The sequence below is a fragment of the Mixophyes fleayi genome, chromosome 3 (assembly GCF_038048845.1).
Source record: "Mixophyes fleayi isolate aMixFle1 chromosome 3, aMixFle1.hap1, whole genome shotgun sequence".
Taxonomy (NCBI): Eukaryota; Metazoa; Chordata; class Amphibia; order Anura; family Limnodynastidae; genus Mixophyes; species Mixophyes fleayi.
In genome coordinates, this window is record NC_134404.1 from 116754155 (window position 1) to 116777570 (window position 23416).

A 23416-nucleotide genomic window follows, 5' to 3' on the forward strand; every position below is an offset into this window, starting at 1 on the left:
CCCAGTGACCCAGCCCAAGGTAGCCCGCTACGGGACCTGCCTGGGGAAGGGGGGGGCGGCAGCTGCCCCCCTACCCCCAGCTCAGCCTGCCCCTGGGTGCAGCTCATACTGAGCTCATTAGAAGATTCAGGTGAATAATAACTCATTTTGCCGCTTGGTCACACAACTAGAATACGTCCCTCTATATTCTTCATTATGCATAAATACATACAAATGTATCATACATACTTCAATGATATTTTAAAATATTTATAAAATTAAAAAAGAAAAGGATGGAGGAGTCGGTTTGTGAAGATCTCCACCAGGGCTTCCATCAGGCACAGACTAAGGACTCCGCTACCTGGGCGATGTTAAGTGATAAATCACATTACACCAGTCACTTGTTTTTCTGTAATAAATTATTTTTAATGATTTGTGCTACAAGTGGTTTTTAATTGCAGTTTAGAGCAATGATTTTGTTCAATGACAGAATGTCACAATTTAATCACCTTGCAGGAACTTCAGGCGATTAAACGAGTCCATTGCTTTCACTGGGAGAGGAAATGTCTCACTGATCACTGATGTTTGCCAATTCCGGGCACAAAATTCTCACTTTAATAGAAAATCATTTTTTGGGGGGAAGGGAGGTGCAATAACTCCCATGAGATTAAATACATAAAATCACACTTAATCATACAAAAGGTCATTTATGATATGCAAATATGTGAATGCAGAATACATTCCATTATACGCAAATACGCCCCATTATCCCCTCGCACACAGTGGACGGCCACTTTCCACATTTGGTATCTGTCCACGTAAAACCGCTCTGTGTCTGTTTTGCTGGATTGCGGGTAAAAACGTACGTGGTACTATGAGTAAGACCCTTAATCCGGCCAGTTTACACTTTTCTATGTCCTCAGGGGTCGTCGTGTACGTTGATGAGATGGATTTCTTACCATCCAGCTGCATTTCATAAGGTCAATCCATTGTGAGGGAGGCAGATAAAAAAATACCTCCCAGCTTTCCTGATTTCAGCAGGACAGTCCCAAATCAAGTACCTCAAATGGGGAGGAGCTTAAATGGAAGAGGGAGGAGCTTCTGCAAAAAGAGGTTGTTTTGGGTGGATCAGAGCAGTGATTATCTTGTCCAGATTTAGCATGTTCGGGAGGTGGGGTTGTACACAGATGCAGAAACAACACATGCAAATACTATATATAATTTACTAATGTACATAAGGTTTATAGCGTTCTCCAATACTTTTTTTTACTGAGTAAAAAGGTCTCTGTCAGCACCGGATAGCAAGATATAACAAACAACAGCTCAATACAGTCTTGACAAACAACATTAGCAGCATATTCCTATTTTTGCTCATTATTTAATGTGGACCCATCATGTACCCGCAGCGGATGGTAAAACATACCTCCCAACTGTCCTGATTTAAGGACCTCAAAAACTGCGTAGGTGAATATTGGGCAAAAAGTGGGTGTTTTGGTTGGATTAGAGGTGGGGCTTATTTGGCCCAATTTAGGATGTATAAATGTTGGGAGATGTGGCTAAACCAATATTCATGATAATGCAGCCTGAAGACTTACCAAGAACCAGTAACACTGGCTCCTAGTGACTGGATAGGCTGCACTGTCTGTGATGTCACTGGCTCCTAGTGACTGGATAGGCTGCACTCTCAGTGATGTCACTGATTCCTAGTGACTGGATAGGCTGCACTCTTAGTGATGTCACTGGTTCCTAGTGACTGGATAGGCTGCACTCTCAGTGATGTCACTGGTTCCTAGTGACTGGATAGGCTCTATTCTCAGTGATGTTACTGGTTCCTAGAGACTGGATAGGCTGCATTCTCAGTGATGTCACTAGTTCCTAGTGACTGGATAGGCTGCACTCTCAGTGATGTCACTGGTTCCTAGTGACTGGATAGTAGCACTCTGTGATGTCACTGGTTCCTAGTGGCTGGATAGGCTGCACTCTCAGTGATGTCACTGGCTCCTAGTGACTGGATAGGCTGCACTCTCAGTGATTTCACTGGTTCCTAGTGACTGGATAGGCTGCACTCTCAGTGATGTCACTGGTCCCTAGTGACTGGATAGGCTGGACTCTCAGGGATGTCACTGGTTCCTAGTGAATGGATAGGCTGCATTCTCAGTGATGTCACTGGTTCCTAGTGACTGGATAGGCTGCACTCTCAGTGATGTCAGTGGTTCCTAGTGACTGGATAGGCTGCACTCTCAGTGATGTCACTGGTTCCTAGTGACTGGATAGGCTGCACTCTCAGTGATGTCACTGGTTCCTAGTGACTGGATAGGCTGCACTCTCAGTGATGTCCCTGGTTCCTAGTGACTGGATAGGCTGCATTCTTATGAATATTGGTTCTGCCCACAAAGTGTGGGCAGGAGTTGGCACTTCCAGGTATATCGGGCTGTACATGTTGAGGGTCACACTGGGTTCAGGGAACAGGATATTTGAACAACTTACATCAGTGTCGTTGGGCTGAGATGAGATAATCAGGAACAGACAGAGAAAGAAATAATTAGTGCAAACTGCTCAAGGTCAGAAACAACTTACAGGACATCATCTGGTGTAGCCGGTGAGTCTTTAAAAATCACTGAATTTATAGTGATCCAAGATGCACAGATACAATGTAACACTTGGTGTATCAAATATAAAATAATGTGTCTTACAGGAGCATTTATCTAAGTACTCCCCTAAAGTGTGTTAATTTATTCCAAGTACCCCCTAATATGTATGAATGTATATCAAGTAAACCCTTATATCCTTAAACAGAAAATAAAATACCCAATTTAATTTGTTTTGTGCAAGTTTCATCACTTCTCAGTACAATAAACAGTTATTACTAGTTTAATTTAAGAGTCTGTCAAATATATCCTTTTCACAGGTTGGGAAACAGTGTAACATTTCTCATAGTATAACATCATTTAAATTATATAAAAGAGCTGCAATTAATATTCCATGATCCATATGTAAAAGTTTCCATACATTGACAGAACCGGGAAACGCTGTCCCTTGTGAAAAGGGCACCAGATTATAAAGGCAACAGCAACATTTCTGTGGAATTTCATGGTTGCATGTTAGGAGGAAGGATGGAACAAAACAGGCAGAATTTGAGTGACAGCTTGGCACACTTGCATTGCAGAAATGCTCTATGTGGATTGGTTGATTCATACATAGAGGAGGGCCAGTGATGCCACAGCAGCTCAATGACTGCAGTCTTAGCATTTTATCCTGCCTCAGATGCCATTAGGACACTGTCCTATAGATGTGGGAGGAGCTTTACCTGTCTGTAATGAGGTAGGAAGGTGATACTTCTAAACAGAGCTGTAGTGGAATGTCAGGGTGACACTGAACAGTGTATTTTCCCTTTGTGGTTCATATTTAAAAATTTCAACTTAGGGCTTAAAAAGTCTTTTCACATAAAAAGAATGGAATCAGTGAACACATTTAGGGTTTCATTTAGAGTTATACTGATGCAGTATTTGCCTATGAGGAACGATGTCTTTGCACACTTTTGCCTTCAATATTTGAAGTTGCATCTTGTGATATGTGCAATCTTAAATATAACATATCAACACATCTGGAGTATAGATGTGTCAGTCATCATCATCAGCTCCAAAACTTGCACCTAGTTTATGTAAGTGCAAAATCTCGTCCTAACGCATTTCATGATCTCTGTAATTCAAAATAAAGCGCATCTCAAATTGGCGCATTATCATTTGTGCGTCTTACTGCATTGGCATGGTGGTGCCCCTGATACGCCTCTCTAAGGGGCCACAAGTGCAAGATGCGCGCTACTCTAAACAAAGACGTAAGTTGGGCACAGTGAGGCTCTTTACCCCAAAATATGTGTTGCCATTTCCAATGTATTATATATACTGCTCCGCCCTAATAATAGGATGGTCACTTACCTGCCGGGTCGCCCTCCAAAAGATGTTCCGCAGCAGAGTCAGCTTCATCTGAACCCCAATAGCTGGAAAGACAAGAGGAATACACTCTGGTTTAATAACAGGGGAGCAGCAGATGCCAATCTCTCCTGACTGTGACGACCCTGCAGATTTTCACCTTCTCCTTCAATAGAAAGACAAACTAGGTTCTGACAGAGGATCAATTATATGTTGGAGCCGAGGTGCCAGGACTGGCGATTTAAGACGTTTACACACGTCCGTGAGCACAGAGACGGATAGCTCATTATCCGTGTGTCCCACACTAATGGTCCGTAAACGGAGAACGGGCCTATCGCTTCCATGCAGGATGATATCAAGAAATAACTTACCGGTTACAAAGACAAAATGCAAATGGAAAGTCTGTAACACTAATAATTCTATAGAGCACATCGGAGGTACTCCCATGTCTTACAGAGGGGTGCGGGCCGGGGGGCGCGGAGGACCTGGAATTGCCCTCCCTCCCTGAGTTCCCTACTCTGCAATTTCTGAGTATGCGCTGTTCCGGTACATGCGCACCGTGCATGCTCCGCAGAGGTCCCGCTCTTCTCCACTGAGAGTGCGGAGCCCAGGAGGCCAGAACGACGTTGCCGGGCCCTCACCCAGATGTTGCTACGGGGCCCGACAGTGGTCTGTTCTGCTTTATGAGGTCAAGAAGCTTTTCAGTGCTCAGACGGATGGTGACAATGTTCCTCACTGATATAATGGTGACATATCCTGAATACGTATTAACTCCCCCAGGAGATGCCTCGTACAGGCGGTCGGGACGACAGTCTCACTTTATATCCTGCATAATTATTCACTGATTATGAAAATACATCCAAGATGGTTCCACAAACCTGCACCACACAGCGAGGGCTACTAAAATATTTATCTCATTCCCTTAGTACTTTAATAATGATCCACCCTGAGAGCGTCACTGCAACAGAACGTACTGGCTGATACTTCTCCGTGTGCTGCAAGGTACAATGTTATTCTGGGAGATGATCCTACCCCTTCCAGGGGTCTTCCTGCGCTGGTAACAATATTTTGGCAATGCCTTAAAGCATTTATAACTTGCGATGCGATCTACAGAAATGTTCAGAGGATCTCAGTAAACAATTTGGGGGGATTTAGGGCCTGAATCATAAAGGAAAGTTATGCAAAAAGTAAGTAAGGCAAAACCATGTTGCATTGGGGGGGAAGTAAATTTAAAATGTGATGGCAGATTTATATTTGGGGTAGGACATGTCCTAGATCAACTTTAAATTTCAGAGCACAAATAAGCTATCAGGTATTTGTTTGCTACATGAAAAAACAGCCAGTATTTATCTTATGTGCAAAATAATAAACTAATTTGCACCCCTTGTATTGTAACATGGTTTTGTCCAGAAAACGTAAGTTTAGCAATTTTTTTGCTTAACTTTCCTTAATGAATCAGGCCCTTAGTATATAACTTAAAAGAGCCCTGTTTACCCAAATATGTTACTGTGTATTTATTTACCTTTCCATATCTTTGACCGGGTATGTGCACCCTTAACTCTAACATACAGATGCGTTTGAAGCAAATATACGGCAATATTAAAAATGCCCCCGTCTTTCGCAGATTTACGCTTGGTAAGAAATGTATTTCAAAGATGGGTGTAAGCCAAAATATGGCACATCCCAAAGAGACGTTCTGGACCCGCGTCGGCATGTTAGACAATACAAGGAGCCACAAGAATGAGACATCTGCGTCTCAAAATATGGCTGCAAGTTGTGTGCGTGCGGAGAGCGACCCATTTTACGTGAAGCGCTAAATTACACAGAGCAAATACACTAATGCACAGTTCTAACCCCCCTCCGTCCCCCCCTCAGCTTTATGTGAATCAGTATGATATCTAACGCCCCACATGTAGAGTTCTCACAACGAGCAGGTCTGCACTCAGGAAAGTCTCCCAGGTTCTCTGTATAGAAAAGAGAACTGTTAGTATCTGGATGAAATTCCATCTCACTGTAAATACTGACACATGAGCCAGGTGGTTGTTACTGAGAACCTAGCAGCACTCACTAATCAGCACTAATTCTCCCAATTTATTTCATGCTCCAATCAAATTATTTTCTGCCAGAGTCGTCTGCAAGTGTCCTCGGTCTTTGCATGGAAATTGCTCTTTCCCTGGGACACAGAATAAACCATAATGACAGCAAATAATATTATTTAGATGTCAGTAAAGAATAAAGAGATGTTGGGGATACCTACCTGCGACGTCTGGACCCTCTCTGAGAGGGAGTTAAGTCACCAGATGACGCTGATCTAAGAATATCCCGGTTTATAGACTCTCTCTCACCTTTCCTCGCTGTCACCTCTCACACTCTCCCAGCAGTGAAAACGTGAAAGGTTTCTCTGCGTCATTTACAAATATAGGAGCATTGCGTCTTCTCACAGCCCCAGTAAACTTCCGGGGGGACCTGGTCACAGCACCTGCTGGGTAATGACTATCAGCGACTACTTACAGCTAAACCTACTACAGGGTAACTGCCCACAAAGCAATGAAGCTCATCATGCGCAGTTTTGTGGATCAAAAAGTGGTCTGGGGATGGGTGCCCATTTTTTTTCCCTAATCGTGCACATTTTCCAGAATGTACTAAATGAATGATAACTAGAATCTGATTGGTTGCTATAGGCAACATCTCCACTTTTTCAAACCCGCAGTTTAATCAATATACCCCCTTGTGTCTATTTTGTTACTTTCACACCAGAGGAACATTATATTTTCTGCGTGATTTGAAGCCTAATAGCAAATGAGATTTTCCTGTGAAAACAAACGTTTGAAATGTTCTATTGCGCTTACGACCTGGTTCTGTGTACGTGAGTGTAAGAAGCCCCTCCGTAAACCTGGCGCATGCACTACAGAACTGGACTCATCTTCAACTCAGCAACTGGGGAGAAATTCCCTGATTTTCCATGTGCATCTTTGGGCCGTAAGTTAAGCCCAAATTGCGTTCATCTCTGATCCAGGCCCACAGCGCCTAAGTGGTGTCACTGTTGATCTGAGGACACGTGAAGAGCCCACATCACATATATGTTTCATTTGGCACTGTAGGTGAAACACACGCTGGGTTTATTTAGTCACATGGTGCTTGTCTGAATTTGTTTTGTCACTAGAACGTTGTAACTTGGAAACAATGGCGTAAAGTCCGGAGATATTAACGAACAATGCCACTTACAGAGGGACGCAGGTGAGGAGGTATCTACCTTTAGTACAGACACCTGCTCATGCCCTAACGTGACGTCCACGTCTGCAGCCTCCTCACCCAACGTCTGGTGATATAATAAGTCTGGATTTACCATGGGCTGATTACATGGCAAATAGGCTGATGAGATATAAGAGCCGTGTATGAGATGCGGGAGACCTCCGCTGTCGGGAGCTTGTTACTTATATGATTATGATTTCCTGAAGAGATCATTTCTCCTGAGTTTAGTCATGCAGATCGGTGGTAATCGAGTTATCGGTGCTGCAAACACCGACACTGTTTACTCCTACATAATTATTCCGATAATGAACAGAGCGACATAGAAAAAAATAACTACTTACCAGTAAAGAGACAAAGAGGAAATCCGACGAGAGGACATCGTGACACTTCAAATTGACGTCAGATTTTAAACTGGCAACGCACAGACCCAGGTAAGTATTACCTTTACATTAGGGGTTAGGGTTAGGGGTTAGCGCTAGGTTTAGGAATAAACTTAATAATAATACCATATTCCGTGCGTTGACGCTTTAAAAAAACCCAAAAAACAAAGTCTCGCACGCAACTGAGGTCATTTGGAAATGTCGCGATGCCCTATCATCGGATTTCTTCTGTGTCTCTTTACTGTCGTTCTGTTCATTATCGGAATAATTATGTAGAGGTAAACAGTGTCGGTGTTTACAGCACTGATAATTCGTACTACGCCCATGCAGATAGGTGGAGGATGAAGACCATAACACTCCAGTTAGGCCCTCAGGGAAAACCTAACACCATGAATGCACAATGGAAACTCAAAAACATCATCACCAAGACATTAATAAATATTTCATTCAGTGAGATAGAAGTTTGTGGTGCTCCTAATAAAACTATGAACACAAAGTGGCTCAGTGGATAAAGGAATATACCACCTTGAAGCAAGAGTGCATGGTGCAATTGACTAGGATCAAAGAAACATTTCCGTATCAATCTTCCCCTCTCACACGTCTGTATGTGCCCTGTTTTGAAGCAGACAGGGTAAGAACAACTTTTGTCAATTATCAAAATGTTGACACCAGCACAGAGGATTTCAGGAGATGAGTGTTGTGGGAGGCAGTGATTATGTTGGTGAGGACAACTTCAATCTCCACCATGTAGAAGCTCAAAGCTTCACAAGCAGCTGATATAATGTTGCAGCTAATAGGTGAAACGTTTCAGGACCAAGGACAGCAACTTCTACATTATGGAAAGTAAGGCAAAACAAATGAATAACTTTGCATCTGGGCAAAACCATGTTGCATTGGAGGAGGAGATACATTTAATATGTGGGTTAGATTTATATTTGGGGTAGGGCATGTCCTAGATCAACTTTAAATTTCAGTGTACATATAAAGCTGTCAGGTATTTGTGTGTTACATGAAAAAACAGCCAGTATTTACCTTATGTGCAAATAATAAACTAATTTGCACCCCTTGCATTGTAACATGGTTTGTCCCAGAGAACATTTACTCATTTTTTTGCCTTACTTTCCTTAATGAATCAGGGCCTTCAAATATTGAATACTAATCACAGCATATTTAGAACAGTTATATAGATTACATTACAGATTAGTCTAAACCTTCAATATGTAATGTTTCATTGTTATTTCATAAGAAGTGTTTGTGCAGAAGTGTTAATGGAGTTACACACAATGATGGCGCACACAGCGCAATTCAGCTACTGGTTATAGTCACTGTACTAGTTGTACTTATAGCTGCTGGTTATAGTCACTACTAGCTGTACTTATAGCTGCTGGTTATAGTCACTACTAGCTGTACTTATAGCTGCTGGTTATAGTCACTGTACTAGTTGTACTTATAGCTGCTGGTTATAGTCACTGTACTAGTTGTACTTTTAGCTGCTGGTTATAGTCACTGTACTAGTTGTACTTATAGCTGCTGGTTATAGTCACTGTACTAGTTGTACTTATAGCTGCTGGTTATAGTCACTGTACTAGTTGTACTTATAGCTGCTGGTTATAGTCACTGTACTAGTTGTACTTGTAGCAGCTGGTTATAGTCACTGTACTAGTTGTACTTATAGCTGCTGGTTATAGTCACTGTGCTGGTTATAGTCACTGTGCTAGTTGTACTTATAGCTGCTGGTTATAGTCACTGTACTATTTGTACTTATAGCTGCTGGTTATAGTCACTGTACTAGTTGTACTTATAGCTGCTGGTTATAGTCACTGTACTAGTTGTACTTGTAGCAGCTGGTTATAGTCACTGTACTAGTTGTACTTATAGCTGCTGGTTATAGTCACTGTGCTGGTTATAGTCACTGTACTAGTTGTACTTATAGCTGCTGGTTATAGTCACTGTACTAGTTGTACTTATAGCTGCTGGTTATAGTCACTGTACTAGTTGTACTTATAGCTGCTGGTTATAGTCACTGTACTAGTTGTACTTATAGCTGCTGGTTATAGTCACTGTACTAGTTGTACTTATAGCTGCTGGTTATAGTCACTGTACAAGTTGTACTTATAGCTGCTGGTTATAGTCACTGTACTAGTTGTACTTATAGCTGCTGGTTATAGTCACTGTGCTAGTTGTACTTATAGCTGCTGGTTATAGTCACTGTGCTAGCTAGTTGTACTTATAGCTGCTGGTTATAGTCACTGTACTAGTTGTACTTGTAGCTGCTGGTTATAGTCACTGTACTAGTTGTACTTGTAGCTGCTGGTTATAGTCACTGTGCTAGTTGTACTTATAGCTGCTGGTTATAGTCACTGTGCTAGCTAGTTGTACTTATAGCTGCTGGTTATAGTCACTGTACTAGTTGTACTTGTAGCTGCTGGTTATAGTCACTGTACTAGTTGTACTTGTAGCTGCTGGTTATAGTCACTGTGCTAGTTGTACTTATAGCTGCTGGTTATAGTCACTGTGCTAGTTATACTTATAGCTGCTGGTTATAGTCACTGTGCTAGTTGTACTTGTAACCCCCTGTCACTGTGTGTAGTGTGGGGTGCAAAGGGTACACAGTGCACCTCCTTCTCAAGCCCTGGCTAGCTGATGGGCATGGGTGTAAATGATCAGGGGGTCCCTGCACATGCAGGTGTTTCTTTGTAGTTAGTGGGACACAGGTAATGTCACTTTGATGCAGTGTAATAGAAGTCACAATAATTTGGGCGCCAGACCATCTCTATAACAAACTCAACTCTTTATTTACACTCTTCCTCCAGCACGATAATCATAATGGTTGCAGCAATAAAGAAATATATGTACAGCTCCTTACTCTCTCCAGCACAGTTCTTAATGAGCAATACGAATATGGTTGCAAATATATCTCATTACTCCTCCTGCACAGTTCTTAATGTTATCCAGATGTTATGTAACATAAATCATTGGTCTCTCTTACACTCCATACTCACTGCAGATACCCTTTCTGCAGGGGCACATGCATGGATGCTAATAGGCAGGCAGCCTCTCCTCCATGCAGCTCTGACACACTCTGTGTACCTCTCAACTGCAGCTCACCCCTCCTCTGCGGGGATGATGTCTCCTGTGCTCTGACACGTCACTCTGTGTACTCTCAGCCTCAGGATCTGACACTACAGCTACCTTGCCTCTTGTAGCAGCCCTCACTCCAGGGCCTCTTCCATGCGAAGTGTCCCCCTCTCTCTTGGGTTCTCTATAGTGGCATGGAGTTCTCCCCCTCATCCAGTGCACACATTCCTTGCCCTGGCTCAGTCACCATGCTCAGACTTCCAGGGAATGCTGGGGGAGCCTGGGAGCTTCCACCCCAGGTCCCCAGCTACAACTCTCCTCTTGTGTCTCCCTTCTCAGTTCCTAACCCCCCTTAATGACAGCCCCTCCTTCCTCTCACTTAGTCTCACAGGCTGGGCTGGGTTACCACCATGGTAACCAGTTTATGTAACTTTTCAGAAACTTCTATCTTACCCTCTAGGTGACCCCTCCTCTATTCACTGAGGTAAAGGTTTAACTAAAACACCACTAGGGGGGTGTTACATACTTATAGCTGCTGGTTATAGTCACTGTACTAGTTGTACTTATAGCTGCTGGTTATAGTCACTGTACTAGTTGTACTTGTAGCTGCTGGTTATAGTCACTGTACTAGTTGTACTTATAGCTGCTGGTTATAGTCACTGTACTAGTTGTACTTGTAGCTGCTGGTTATAGTCACTGTACTAGTTGTACTTATAGCTGCTGGTTATAGTCACTGTACTAGTTGTACTTGTAGCTGCTGGTTATAGTCACTGTACTAGTTGTACTTATAGCTGCTGGTTATAGTCACTGTACTAGTTGTACTTATAGCTGCTGGTTATAGTCACTGTACTAGTTGTACTTATAGCTGCTGGTTATAGTCACTGTACAAGTTGTACTTATAGCTGCTGGTTATAGTCACTGTACTAGTTAGCTGCTGGTTACTGACTCTGTCTAGTCATTTGCTGGAGTCATACTGGATGCTTGAGGTGGGTGGCTGATTCCATTGTACTCACAGATGGGTCATCAGAGCTGGTAATTACAGGGAGGAGACAACAGTAAGACAATAATATCCAACATACACTCCGAAAACACCAGAAAACAAAAGACTAATAGACAAACACAGAGATGGAGAAGACAGGGGGAATGGGAGAAATGGATAATAAGAGAGATGCAAACAGAGAAAACAACACATTCACCAGCAAGAAACTGCCACAATGTAGACAGAGAAATTAGGGGGAAATACTGATATGTGAGGGCAGAGACAGCGAGAGGTGAAGAGAGACAGCGAGAGGGGAGGAGAGACAGCAAGAGAGGAAAAGAGACAGCGAGATGGGAAGAGAGAAAGCGAGAGAGGAAGAGAGACAGCGAGAGGGGAAGAGAGACAGCGAGAGGGGAAGAGAAACAGCGAGAGAGGAAAAGAGACAGCGAGTGGTGGAAGGATTTCATCTTATCTCAGATTGTTTCTATAAATTAAATGTCATAAAATCATGATGTTCTGACACAGAATCACAGGATATTACACGGGACGACTCATAATCATTGTTCTAAGGAGAAGATCTGCTTTATATCATACTTTCCCACTCTCCCAGATTTCGGGGAGACCTCCCGGACTACTGGCAGAGTAGGCAAAACCCAGATCCTACTTCACATCGCCCTGAAGTGGGTGGGGCCTCAATGTGAATGGCATCATCTGGTCCATCTCCCCACTGCAGTATGACGCAGATCATGTCATTGCGCAGTGGAAGGCGGCCTGTCATGATGCAAGTCCTGGAGTCACCCCCCGCACGTGTCCCCTAAACCTCCACTGGGGGCTTTATATTAACTACACACACATGTAAAGTCATCTATATCTATATATAGGACACTGCAAAACATTTTTTATTAATTTCAATGTTTGAACACACAGATAAGGAAATTCACAAAGGAACTTTCATGCCGGTAAGAAAACAACGTTGTTTCCTAAACGTACAGTAATATAGTTACAAATACAAAGTGTACAGAGGTTGTGATGCGATTTGCAGCATCATCTTTCCAACCCCCATTGCGCAATGATGTAATGACGCAGATTGTGTCATAACGTCCCCTGCAGCCCCCTTTGGAGCAAGTGTGATGAGTGTGAGTGTGTGTGTGTGTTATATCAGCGTGTGTGATGTGTGTTACTGTGTATATGTTGTACTTGCCTACCATGCAAGTATGGTATATGTATGAATAAGTGCGTGTGGGTACATGTGTATGATATGTTTGTATGTGTGTGTATGATGGTTGTGTGTGTCATGCATGTGTGTATGATGTATGTGTGTGTGTGTTTATGATGTGTGTGTATGATGTATGTGTGTGCATATTGTGTATATCCGTGTGATGTGTGTTATGTGTATGTGTGTATTTATGATGTATGTATGTGTGTATGTATGTGTATATATGTGTGTGTGTTTTTGATGTATGTATGTGTGTGTGTATGATGAGTTTATATTCTGTGTATTTGATGTGTGTATATAATGAGTGTATATGATGTGTGTGTGTTTATGTGTGTGTGTGTATGTATGGTTATGTGATATGTGTGTGATATGTGTGTGTGTGTGTATGTATGTTTATGTGATATGTGTGTGATGTGTGTGTGTGTGTGTATGTATGGTTATGTGATATGTGTGTGTGTGTGTGTGTGTGTGTGTGTGTATGTATGGTTATGTGATATGTGTGTGATGTGTGTATATGATGTGTGTGTGTGTGTGTGTGTGTGTGTATGTATGCTTATGTGATATGTGTGTGTGTATGTATGGTTATGTGATATGTGTGTGATGTGTGTATATGATGTGTGTGTGTGTGTAGAGCTTGCTGTCTGGCCGCTCTCCTTGGTGCAGTCAGTGTCTGTCATGGAGCACATCAGTCTCTCCTGCACTCTCCCTGTCTCTGAGCATTTACTGCCTGCTCACTGAGCATCGGTACAGCACACAGTCCTCTCCTCCGCTCTCTTCCCTCTTCTCTGCTGTCTCTTCACTCTTCTGCTATCTCTTCCCTCCTTTCCTCTGCTGTCTCTTCCATCTCCTCTGCTGTCTCTTCCCTCTCCTCCTCTGTCTCTTCCCTCCTCTCCGCTGTCTCTTCCCTCCTCTCAACTGTCTCTTCCCTCTCCTCCTCTGTCTCTTCCCTCTCCTCCTCTGCCTCTTCCCTCCTCTCCTCTGTCTCTTCCCTCCTCTCCGCTGTCTCTTCCCTCCTCTCCGCTGTCTCTTCCCTCCTCTCTGACCTGTTCCTCATTCTGCCCCTCGCTCTCACCAGCAATGAATGGCTTTTATTCTCCTGTGGCACCATCTCAGGGCTGTATTGTTTGTCGGGGGTCCGGCTCGTCTCTCCCCAGCTGTGATACTGACATCTGCTGAGGGTCTCTCCATAGAGAACGGTAAGGATTTGGGGAATGGGGGGTGGACACTGGGATTGGGCGATGCTGAGGGTATATCCTACATACCTGCTGTCAATATTTATATCTACATGATTGAAGTAAGGGGCAGTGCCAGCCCCTTTAACCCTCTAGCTGCCAGCCTGGCACAGTCACCCATGTTACAGTCATATAGTCATACATGTGGGGCTCAGCATATAATGACGTGTGTAGCAGGATGACGCACAGGTGAGAGGATCGTGTCCTGGATGGGTCACCAGTCTGTGGCACACGTATGTTTACATACAGCTTATACCTGTTACCACGTCCGTCTTTTCTTACTAAGCTTTTCCTCTTTAATATATAGACTTTTATAGATAAATGTATTGTTTGTTTTGTGATGAAGTCAATGTAATGACATCCACTTTGTGTGTCTTTGTAGATATGTGTGGTTTATTGTGTTTTTAATGTTAGATTGTAAGCTGCGTGGGCTAATTTGTGCATCTGCAGGTCTTTATCACAGATTTATCAGTTCCGTTCTGAAAGGGTTAAACAGGGTAAAGTTAACGTGATTGGGGAACATACCTGGAATAGGCACCTTTCAGTTGGTTCGCTGTGGCCAAAATCCACTCACTACTCACCACAATGGGAATACCCCACCCCCCTTCGAATATCTCATGACCCTATTGCTCTCAGTACAGCAATTCGGCTGTTTGACCCTGGAAATAATGCTTTAAAAGGAAACTAAACCTTCCCTAAAATATGGAAGGGAATTGTATTTTATTTTTTTTATGCCAGATCTGTTTTGTTTACTAAAAAAATCATTCAGAAGTTACGCGCTGAAGGCTACCATAATGCTGTGAAAGTCTGTCACACAGCTCAGGTCTCAGTGTCTTTATCACAAATAACTACTAACAGGGCAATGTATTCATTCCTTAATGTTAGTGTCCTTTAGCTTCCTTTATCCCTAAACCGGGGTGAAAGGCTCATTTTGTAAGGGGGTAAATGAGTTCAGAGTATAACAGGAAGGGGTTCATAAGGGACTATATTGTATATATAGTGTATATATATATTTATCACAGACCTCGTTCTCGGAGCTTATGTTCTAATTTAGTAGTAAGTAGAAATATAGTAATTCGCCCAAGCTCCCAATGCGCTGACACTGGGATCTGAACTAGGAGTCTCACAGCATCTCAGGGGTATATTCACTAAACTGCAGGTTTGAAGAAGTGGAGATGTTGTCTATAGCAACCAATCAGATTCAAGCTGTCATTTTGTAGAATGTACTAAATAAATGATAACTAGAATCTGATTGGCTGCTATAGGCAACATCTCCACTTTTTCAAACCCGCAGTTTAATAAATCTAGTCCTCAGTGTCTGGGCATTCTGGGCTCCATAGGAAGCAACTTCTGGTTTCCAGGTATGAAATGCTCTATACGGTCCATTAATACAACTTAAACTAAGAACAAAGCAACGATACGCACACCTTCCAGTAAATTAATAATCTGCAAATAGTAAGATATCAGTAAGACTCTGCAGAGGTTGAAGTGTCAGGTTCTGGATGTTCCATATGTTTTAATCCTGTAGTTAAACAAAAATATTTGCACCCCTGTTGAGTGACAGACAAGATGTGTAGAACAGAGATCTGGTTGCAGGTCGCTGACTCTATTTGCAGTTTTGGTGCAGGTTGTAGGGCAGGTGACGGTCTGTTGTCGGACAGAGGTGGTTGGGCTGCAGAGAATTAATGTACGGCGCTGAGTTATCTCTTCAATGCTAAAACGATTAATTTATTGATGCGCAGACACCGCAACGCTGGGATTCTACCTCCCGCCTGTACAGTGATGTATTGTAGGGGTCACCGTGCTGGTCTCCTGCCTAACTCTTTCATCTATAGCCTATTACAGTGTATATAGGCAGGAGAGCTGCACAGAAAAGTGGGAGACACATTATAAAACACAAATTATATGTTAGTGAAACATTGAGATTTTATGAATTCAGCTCTATATAAATTTTCCTTTTACATGGTATGTTTAAATGATATGTTCATTAAGTCCATACCCCTTCACTGAGGAATCAATATGCACCCAGAAACTTATACGTCTGCATTTTTTAACATAAAACTGCTTGTTGAATAAAAATCAACCAATGGAACAGCGCCACCCAGTGGCCACGTTACCATGAAGCACAGCAGAACACATGTTTGACATTACCAATAACACCCTCATTTCTGCCAGTAATAAGAAATCTCCAATACATTTATTTACAACCTCTAAGTCAGTCATATCCTATTTCTAAAATACAGTAAAACAAAAAATTAAGGCGCTAGGAATCAATTAATAGTATATGGTGTTCGGACCGCAGCTCCCTTCAAGCAGAAATCTGAATCTGCTTCATAGTAAATAGTAACAAAAAGCAATAAGGGGCGCTGTATCCAACAGTTTCTATTTATTGAATATAATAGCAATAGCAAAATCGTTAAATGCAATAAAATAATTATACAAAATCAACATTCAGTGGACATCAAGTGATCCCAAATACAAATCCCCTAAGGATCACAGTATAAAAATGCAACTCACGGGCAACAAATCAGCTGATGCACATGAGCAATAACTCATAGAAAAGGAATATATAACACACACTTGATAGTGGTTCACAGAAACACCTTGATAGATGGTTAAATGCAAATACTTGTAGTGCTTAATAACATACATACAACCGCTGCAGCGGTGTAGATGATTCAAATCCCTAAAAATAAAGGGAATAAGCAATGTCCAGATTAGCACTAATAAACTCTCCTTGTTTCAAGGGCAGATTTAACTTTTCATGCAACAAACGGTGTATAGCATTCATTAATAAAATATTCCTTTGGTATAATAGTAATGATTTATCAAGTGCAGAAGTGCCGCTGAGGCGGTTAATTACAATGGAGGGTCCTTTGTAATGGATAAGCGTTGATGATTTATATCAGATATAAGCTCTCCAGATTCCGTTAATATTAATCGGCAAAACAGTTAGACTTTAGCATGCAGCAACTGCAGCAACAGTAATAAAAAGTCTTTAGCGCAATAATCCAGCGCTTGATAGCCAATAAGATAACACAGTTAGACTTTAGCATGCAACAACTGCAGCAACAGTAATTAAAGTCTTTAGCGCAATGATCCAGCGCATGATAGCCAATATAGATAACACGGAGGCCATATATACAATCGCTTCATCCACTTACTTTAGCAATCCATTGAATACCCCGGGGTACAGGAAAACGATGTCCAGATGTTGTATTAATTTCTGTCCTATCACGGACCCCGAAATAGAAGACGGAAGATATTTCAGTCTCTTTTCTTTTGCACCTTACCGCAGTCTCCAGGCTTGTGTGAAAAGCTGCTGGGTTCTACGTACAGTTAAACCCTCTGCCCCACACACATAAAACAGCTGATAATCATTATGTTTTCACACGATACACGCATGCGGCTTGATATGTAAGAGGTACATAGGCGAAGAGATGGGTAACCTCAATGAATGAAAACCTGTGCAATGTGTTTCTAATGAGCTTTCCATGCCTTCATTATAACTCCAATCAGCCAAACCCATTCCTGCTGAGCGCGTGCAGAGGGGCACGCTGCCCTTTCCAATCCGCCAAAGGCCTGGATATTTTTACCAGGGCTGTTATTATAATCGGACGTATATTGCTGTATATGGGCAGCACGGTGGCGTAGTGGTTAGCACTTCTGCCTCACAGCACTGGGATCATGAGTTAGATTCCTGACCATGGCCTTATCTGTGTGGAGTTTGTATGTTCTTCCCGTGTTTGTGTGGGTTTTCCTCCGGGTGCTCCGGTTTCCTCCCACACTCCAAAAACATACTGGTAGGTTAATCGGCTGCTATTAAATTGCCCCTTTTGTGTGTATGTAAATTAGGGGATTTAGACTGTAAGCTCCAATGGGGCAGGGACTGATGTGAATGAGTTCTCTGTACAGCGCTGCGGAATTATTGGCGATATATATATAAATAGATGAAGACGATGATTCTGCTACTTCAGCAAAATAGTCAGTTTCTAGGCTTCACCCAAGAAGCTTCAATCAGACAAAACTCCTGACACCCCCTCACACTAAGGTGATGGGGCATATCTCACCAATTTAAGTGGGACAGTCCCCATTCTTTACATCTCTGCACATTTAGGCTCCTGCAAGCCAAGAGTGGGATTGGGCACTTTAAGTTGTAATCGGTAAACCATCTAGGCCAAGAATGGGCAAGTGATCGTCCTTGGGCCGCACGCTGGCCTCCGAGCCGTCCCCTGTGGCCCCAGCTCCTTCCTGCTGTACTGTCAGATGTGTTTGCTGTAGCGTGTAACACGTATGTAAAATGCCTCCTGATACGTTATTACCGATAGATGTCTCTTTCCTTGATTAAATGTATTGTTATAACGTATTACTGAGAATGAGGGTAATGTGTGGCCCTTGTGTAGGTTGGAGGGCCACGACATGATCCAGGATGTAAGCGAGGTCAGCGGCCGCTGACGATAGACCCCGATACTCTTTAGTAACAGCTCACAGTTGAGTAGGTAAATGTTCATTTAGTCTGTGGCTTTGTGTAGCGCTGAGCGGTGAATACGTGACCGGCACATTGTGTCACCTCTAGGACCTGTTAGTACCCGAGTAAGATGTTACAATCTGCAGGGCACAGACGTACTGACCGTGCAAATCCCAAATTAAATTAATCCCCCAGACTCAGGTGAAATATATTAATTACAATTCAATATGTATTTCATCAGAACATCACCACAGGCTCTCTGTGATAAAGCTTCGCTCAATAATTAGTGCCTCAAACTGTACTGTCAATTCACGGTGTAATGAATATGACACTAAACTCACCCTGGGACCAGAGCGAGATGTGTGTATATTCTCTATATATTATATGATATAAGGATTTATACCACCACCCCCACCCACACACTGCTGCAGGGTATGATATATAACATTCATCCTGCTTATAAATTAGATTTATTCTCAGTATATTTTGATCAGCCTATTCTGCAATTAAAACTTTCTTCTCTACATATTTGCATTTATTCACCTAAGTGGGAGGTGCCATAGTGATAGCTCGCTAGAGATGAAAAGAATTATGGGTCATAGGAAATCATGAATGACTTGTAAAAACAAAGGCGCAGCGTGTTTGATTTAGATGTGCCTGTTTTATGCTCTGTAAATCCATTGTACTTCTGCAGCTACATGTGACAGTTTAAGAATGGAACTGAAATATACAAATATACAAAAGTATCACCCAACATCACCATCCACATAATGTTTCTTCTGCTTGTTTGACCCTCGTTGTATCCTGGGAGACTGTTGGCAGACACCGGTGTATGATGAGTTACAATAGAGGATGCCGATACTGTTACACTCAGTGGTTACAATGTAACTATCTAATGACACAGTACTGTGTGGTGTATATTACAGTACTCTCACATGTAATACAGACAGGTGTTCGTGTATTCATCTCTGTTGGAGAAGGAGTCTACCCATAATTATATGTAACCCCCTGTCACTGTATGTAGTGTGGGGTGCAAAGGGTACACAGTGCACCTCCTTCTCAAGCCCTGGCTAGCTGATGGGCATGGGTGTAAATGATCAGGGGGTCCCTGCACATGCAGGTGTTTCTTTGTAGTTAGTGGGACACAGGTAATGTCACTTTGGTGCAGTGTAATAGAAGTCACAATAATTTGGGCGCCAGACCATCTCTATAACAAACTGAACTTTTATTTACACTCTTCCTCCAGCACGATAATCATAATGGTTGCAGAATATATACATCTCCTTACTCTCTCCAGCACAGTTCTTAATGAGCAATACGAATATGGTTGCAAATATCTTATCACTCCTCCTGCACAGTTCTTAATGTTATCCAGATGTTAAATAACATAATTTACATGTCTCTTGCACTCCATACTCACTGCAGATCACCCTTTCTGCAGGGGCACATGCATGGATGCTAATAGGCAGGCAGCCTCTCCTCCATGCAGCTCTGACACACTCTGTGTACCTCTCAACTGCAGCTCACCCCTCCTCTGCGGGGATGATGTCTCCTGTGCTCTGACACGTCACTCTGTGTACTCTCAGCCTCAGGATCTGACACTACAGCTACCAGGCCTCTTGTAGCAGCCCTCACTCCAGGGCCTCTTCCATGCAAAGTGTCCCCCTCTCTCTTGGGTTCTCTATAGTGGCATGGAGTTCTCCCCCTCATCCAGTGCACACATTCCTTGCCCTGGCTCAGTCACCATGCTCAGACTTCCAGGCAATGCTGGGGGAGCCTGGGAGCTTCCACCCCAGGTCCCCAGCTACAACTCTCCTCTCCTCGTCTCCCTTCTCAGTTCCTATTCCCCCTTCATGACAGCCCCTCCTTCCTCTCCCTCAGTCTCACAGGCTGGGCTGGGTTATCCCCATGGTAACCTGTTTATGTAACTTTTCATAAACTATTAGCTTACCCTCTAGGTGACCCCTCCTGAATTCACTGAGGTAAAGGTTTAACTAAAACACCACTAGGGGGGTGTTACATTCTCCCCCGATTAGCTGGGCACCCTAAACTACACCTAATGGGGCTGCCTAGCTAATCTCACTCACACCTAACTCACATATGACCACACACATGTAAACTTTTCTACATCACTATTGCATGAAAAATCACAGTGTAAAGTGAATACATACATAGCAATACAATGGCAGTATCAATATAAAACACATTTCACATTGCATACCCCACAACACCCCCAATGGATGTAAACATGTGAGTCACACGTGTCCTGTTTTCTTTCAATGTACATTTAAATATGGCTTTATGCCAAAGCAATGTAGCACCTGCCCATGCCTGCCCATGTCTCCCCCCTCCTGGGTCAAAAAGAGACAGGTGGCTCTCGTGGGCCCCTCCCAACAAATACATCTCCCCCAAGTCACATATCAGCAATATATGCAGGGGTGGCATTTGACCAGCGGGGTTGCCTTCCCCCCTTTCTCTCCAACGTGGACGATCTGCCTTTCTTTGCTCCCCCTAATCCTCCGGAAGGGCAATATACAGACGTCACATTGCACAATCTGCCTCTCTTTGCTTCCCCAAATGCTCAGGAAAGGCAATATACAGACTGCATTATAATTACACCTCACATGTTGAACCTTTTCTTCTTTTGCTTCCCACTCAGCTGGGTTAAGTGGCACTACAAGTCTCAGCAACAAGCACACTGCTGCTCCATATACTGTCCCGGACAGAACTACTCAGCAAACAGCTTGCTTCACCTTCTCCTTGTTAAATATGATTTTTTGTTAAGGCCTCATAAGGCCTTTGTTCAGCCATTTTATTGTAACTTGTATAGAAATATTATTTGCTAGAAGAGATTATTCATTTTTCTGTTAACTTGCAGTTTTGCAATATGTGAGCCTATGGCCTTGAAGTTGAACTAATAGGGAACACCTGAAGAATGTAACCAGTTATGAAAACAATAATGAGCTTCATATCCAGCTGGTAGTATGGGAGCTGTATCCATGGTGTTACACATAGCATATCTCCAACTCCCCTTGAGATAAGAAATAATAGGCTCATCTGTCCTTAGAAGGGGGAGAAAAGTAAACACCTCAAGAATACGTGAGAAAGTTAATCAGTAGCGCTTCTCATAAACTAGTGGTATAAACTATTGTATGCATATGACGTAGGATTCATTTATACAGTAGCCTATAAAAACCTGTATCTTTGTATCAATAAACTAGAGAATATTCCTTGTATACAGAACTTGGTCTGTGTCAATTCTCTCCAGCTGATTGAAGCGCTTCCAGATATACTTGACACCACAGGCAGACTTGGGTCAGAATTTCAGATCTAACAACTTGGAGGTCGCCACCGAGATTCGCTGTCCAGCAGGCTACAAGACAGACAACGGAGGTTTCCCAGCACATTGAACCCCAACATCCGCGGTCAGTAGATTTCTACTCGTTGGTCTTCCTAGTCTGGGTCACCTCATGTCTGTCTGAGGCACCTGACACGCGAATTTGTGAGTCTCAAGTATCATCTGATTAATATAATACAGTATTAACCCAATTTGTTTACTGTAATTGTATTGTTGATTAGATTTTTGAAAGATGATTGAATTTTGAGTGCATGTGTTTGTACCTATGTATGATGTATAAAGCATAAAAGTCACATAAGACATTGATCAAAGAAGCATGTAATGGAATAGAGGGATTTAGAGAGTTATTGTTTTGAACATTGAGTGAACATTTTAGACACCATCCCCAGAGGTATATCAAAGAAGGGAGATTCTGTAATCTGCCCAAATTGTGTAAGAGAGATTTCCAAAAGACCTTCGTCCCAGATACTGTCAAAGAAGCTATTTAGCACGGACATCCAGTACAAGGAGTCCACAGAACGGGACGTCCAGTGCAAGGACAACCCACAGAAACTAGATAAGAGTCTCGATTTGGACTCAACAGAATACTGTCAATACGAGTAATATAGATAGTAAACAAATGACAGCAGCTCCCTCATAGATATGATGCACAAAGACTAAAGGAAATGGGGGAGTAGAAGGTCTGCAGGGAATTTTTCAAGAAAGCGGGGATAGCCAAAGATATGTGTGGATGGAGAAACAAAGGTGTTGCAAGTGGTAATGTGACAAGAACAAAGGGGTATTGAGATCAAACCCCAAGAGATTGTTTGAGGTGGCACAGGAAAGTTAAGAGATCTGAAAAGTCGAAATATATGTGGATATGCTAAATGCATCGGAAGCTGAATAATGAATCAAGTAGGTTGTATATTATAAATGTATGTTTGATCCTGTGCAGCTGAATAAGTGAAATGTGCCCCTCCCTTATTCTGTGTAAATGATTTCAGTGTGTTGAGATAAGAAGCACACTGTTTTTTGTTTTTTGACAATGTATGTAAAATTAAAAAAATGTGTCCGGAGTGCTGATTGATGATAACATGTTGAAGCTAACTTGTATTTAGTGTAATGCTGGGACTTGTAGTTCCACAGCAGTAGGCTGGAAGATGTCAGTTAAGTTTTCTTTCTCTGTATGTGAGTTTTGTCTCCGTCTTACTGCGTGTGAGAGAGATCCGTGATAATTCACATTGTTTGTTCTCTGTCTTAGTGCTCTATAAGGGAGATGTTTGATTTACTTTAAATCACAATGTTTGTCTGTCTTGTCCGTTTTTTACAAGAGACATGTTTCAAGGTTGAAAAAGTTGTACATTCATTGCTTAATGATAAGCTTTTAAAAAGATACAAAAGAAGTTTTAAAATGTTTGGTCCGATTGCACGGACAAGATTGTAAATAATGTACATTATCACTATAAGTACTAGTGTCAGAACAAAGCTGGCTGGGATCCAACAAGCCGTTTCTGTATTTGAACAAAATAATTTTGTTTCTGAAGTTCAGAAATATAGCTTTCTCTT

At 42.4% G+C, this 23416-nt stretch overlaps 2 protein-coding genes across 16 annotated transcripts in view; one reads left to right on the forward strand and one right to left on the reverse strand.

The window, feature by feature from the left end:
• Positions 1–23416, reverse strand: part of LOC142143931 (voltage-dependent calcium channel subunit alpha-2/delta-4-like) — a 56110-nt gene that overhangs the window by 9357 nt on the left and 23337 nt on the right. For 3 of the 12 annotated variants that reach the window (XM_075202215.1, XM_075202220.1, XM_075202219.1), the window contains exons 2-3: positions 3915–3976; positions 2467–2481 (exon numbers count right to left, since the gene is read on the reverse strand). The exons of 3 other annotated variants lie outside the window; for them this stretch is intronic. In XM_075202215.1, the coding sequence (XP_075058316.1) occupies positions 2467–2481; positions 3915–3962 (63 nt within the window). In that variant the 5' untranslated portion in view covers positions 3963–3976. Of the gene's footprint in view, positions 1–2466; positions 2482–3914; positions 3977–10630; positions 10910–19933; positions 20138–23416 lie in introns of those variants that run through there. 6 more of the 12 variants (XM_075202221.1, XM_075202224.1, XM_075202216.1 and 3 more) reach the window with 5 other exon arrangements.
• Positions 13564–23416, forward strand: part of LOC142143933 (uncharacterized) — a 454648-nt gene continuing 444795 nt past the window's right edge. For 3 of the 4 annotated variants that reach the window (XR_012689612.1, XR_012689609.1, XR_012689610.1), the window contains exon 1: positions 13564–14009. The gene's annotated coding sequence lies outside the window, so the exon portion shown is untranslated. The remainder of the gene's footprint in view (positions 14010–23416) is intronic. The other variant, XR_012689611.1, reaches the window with a different exon arrangement.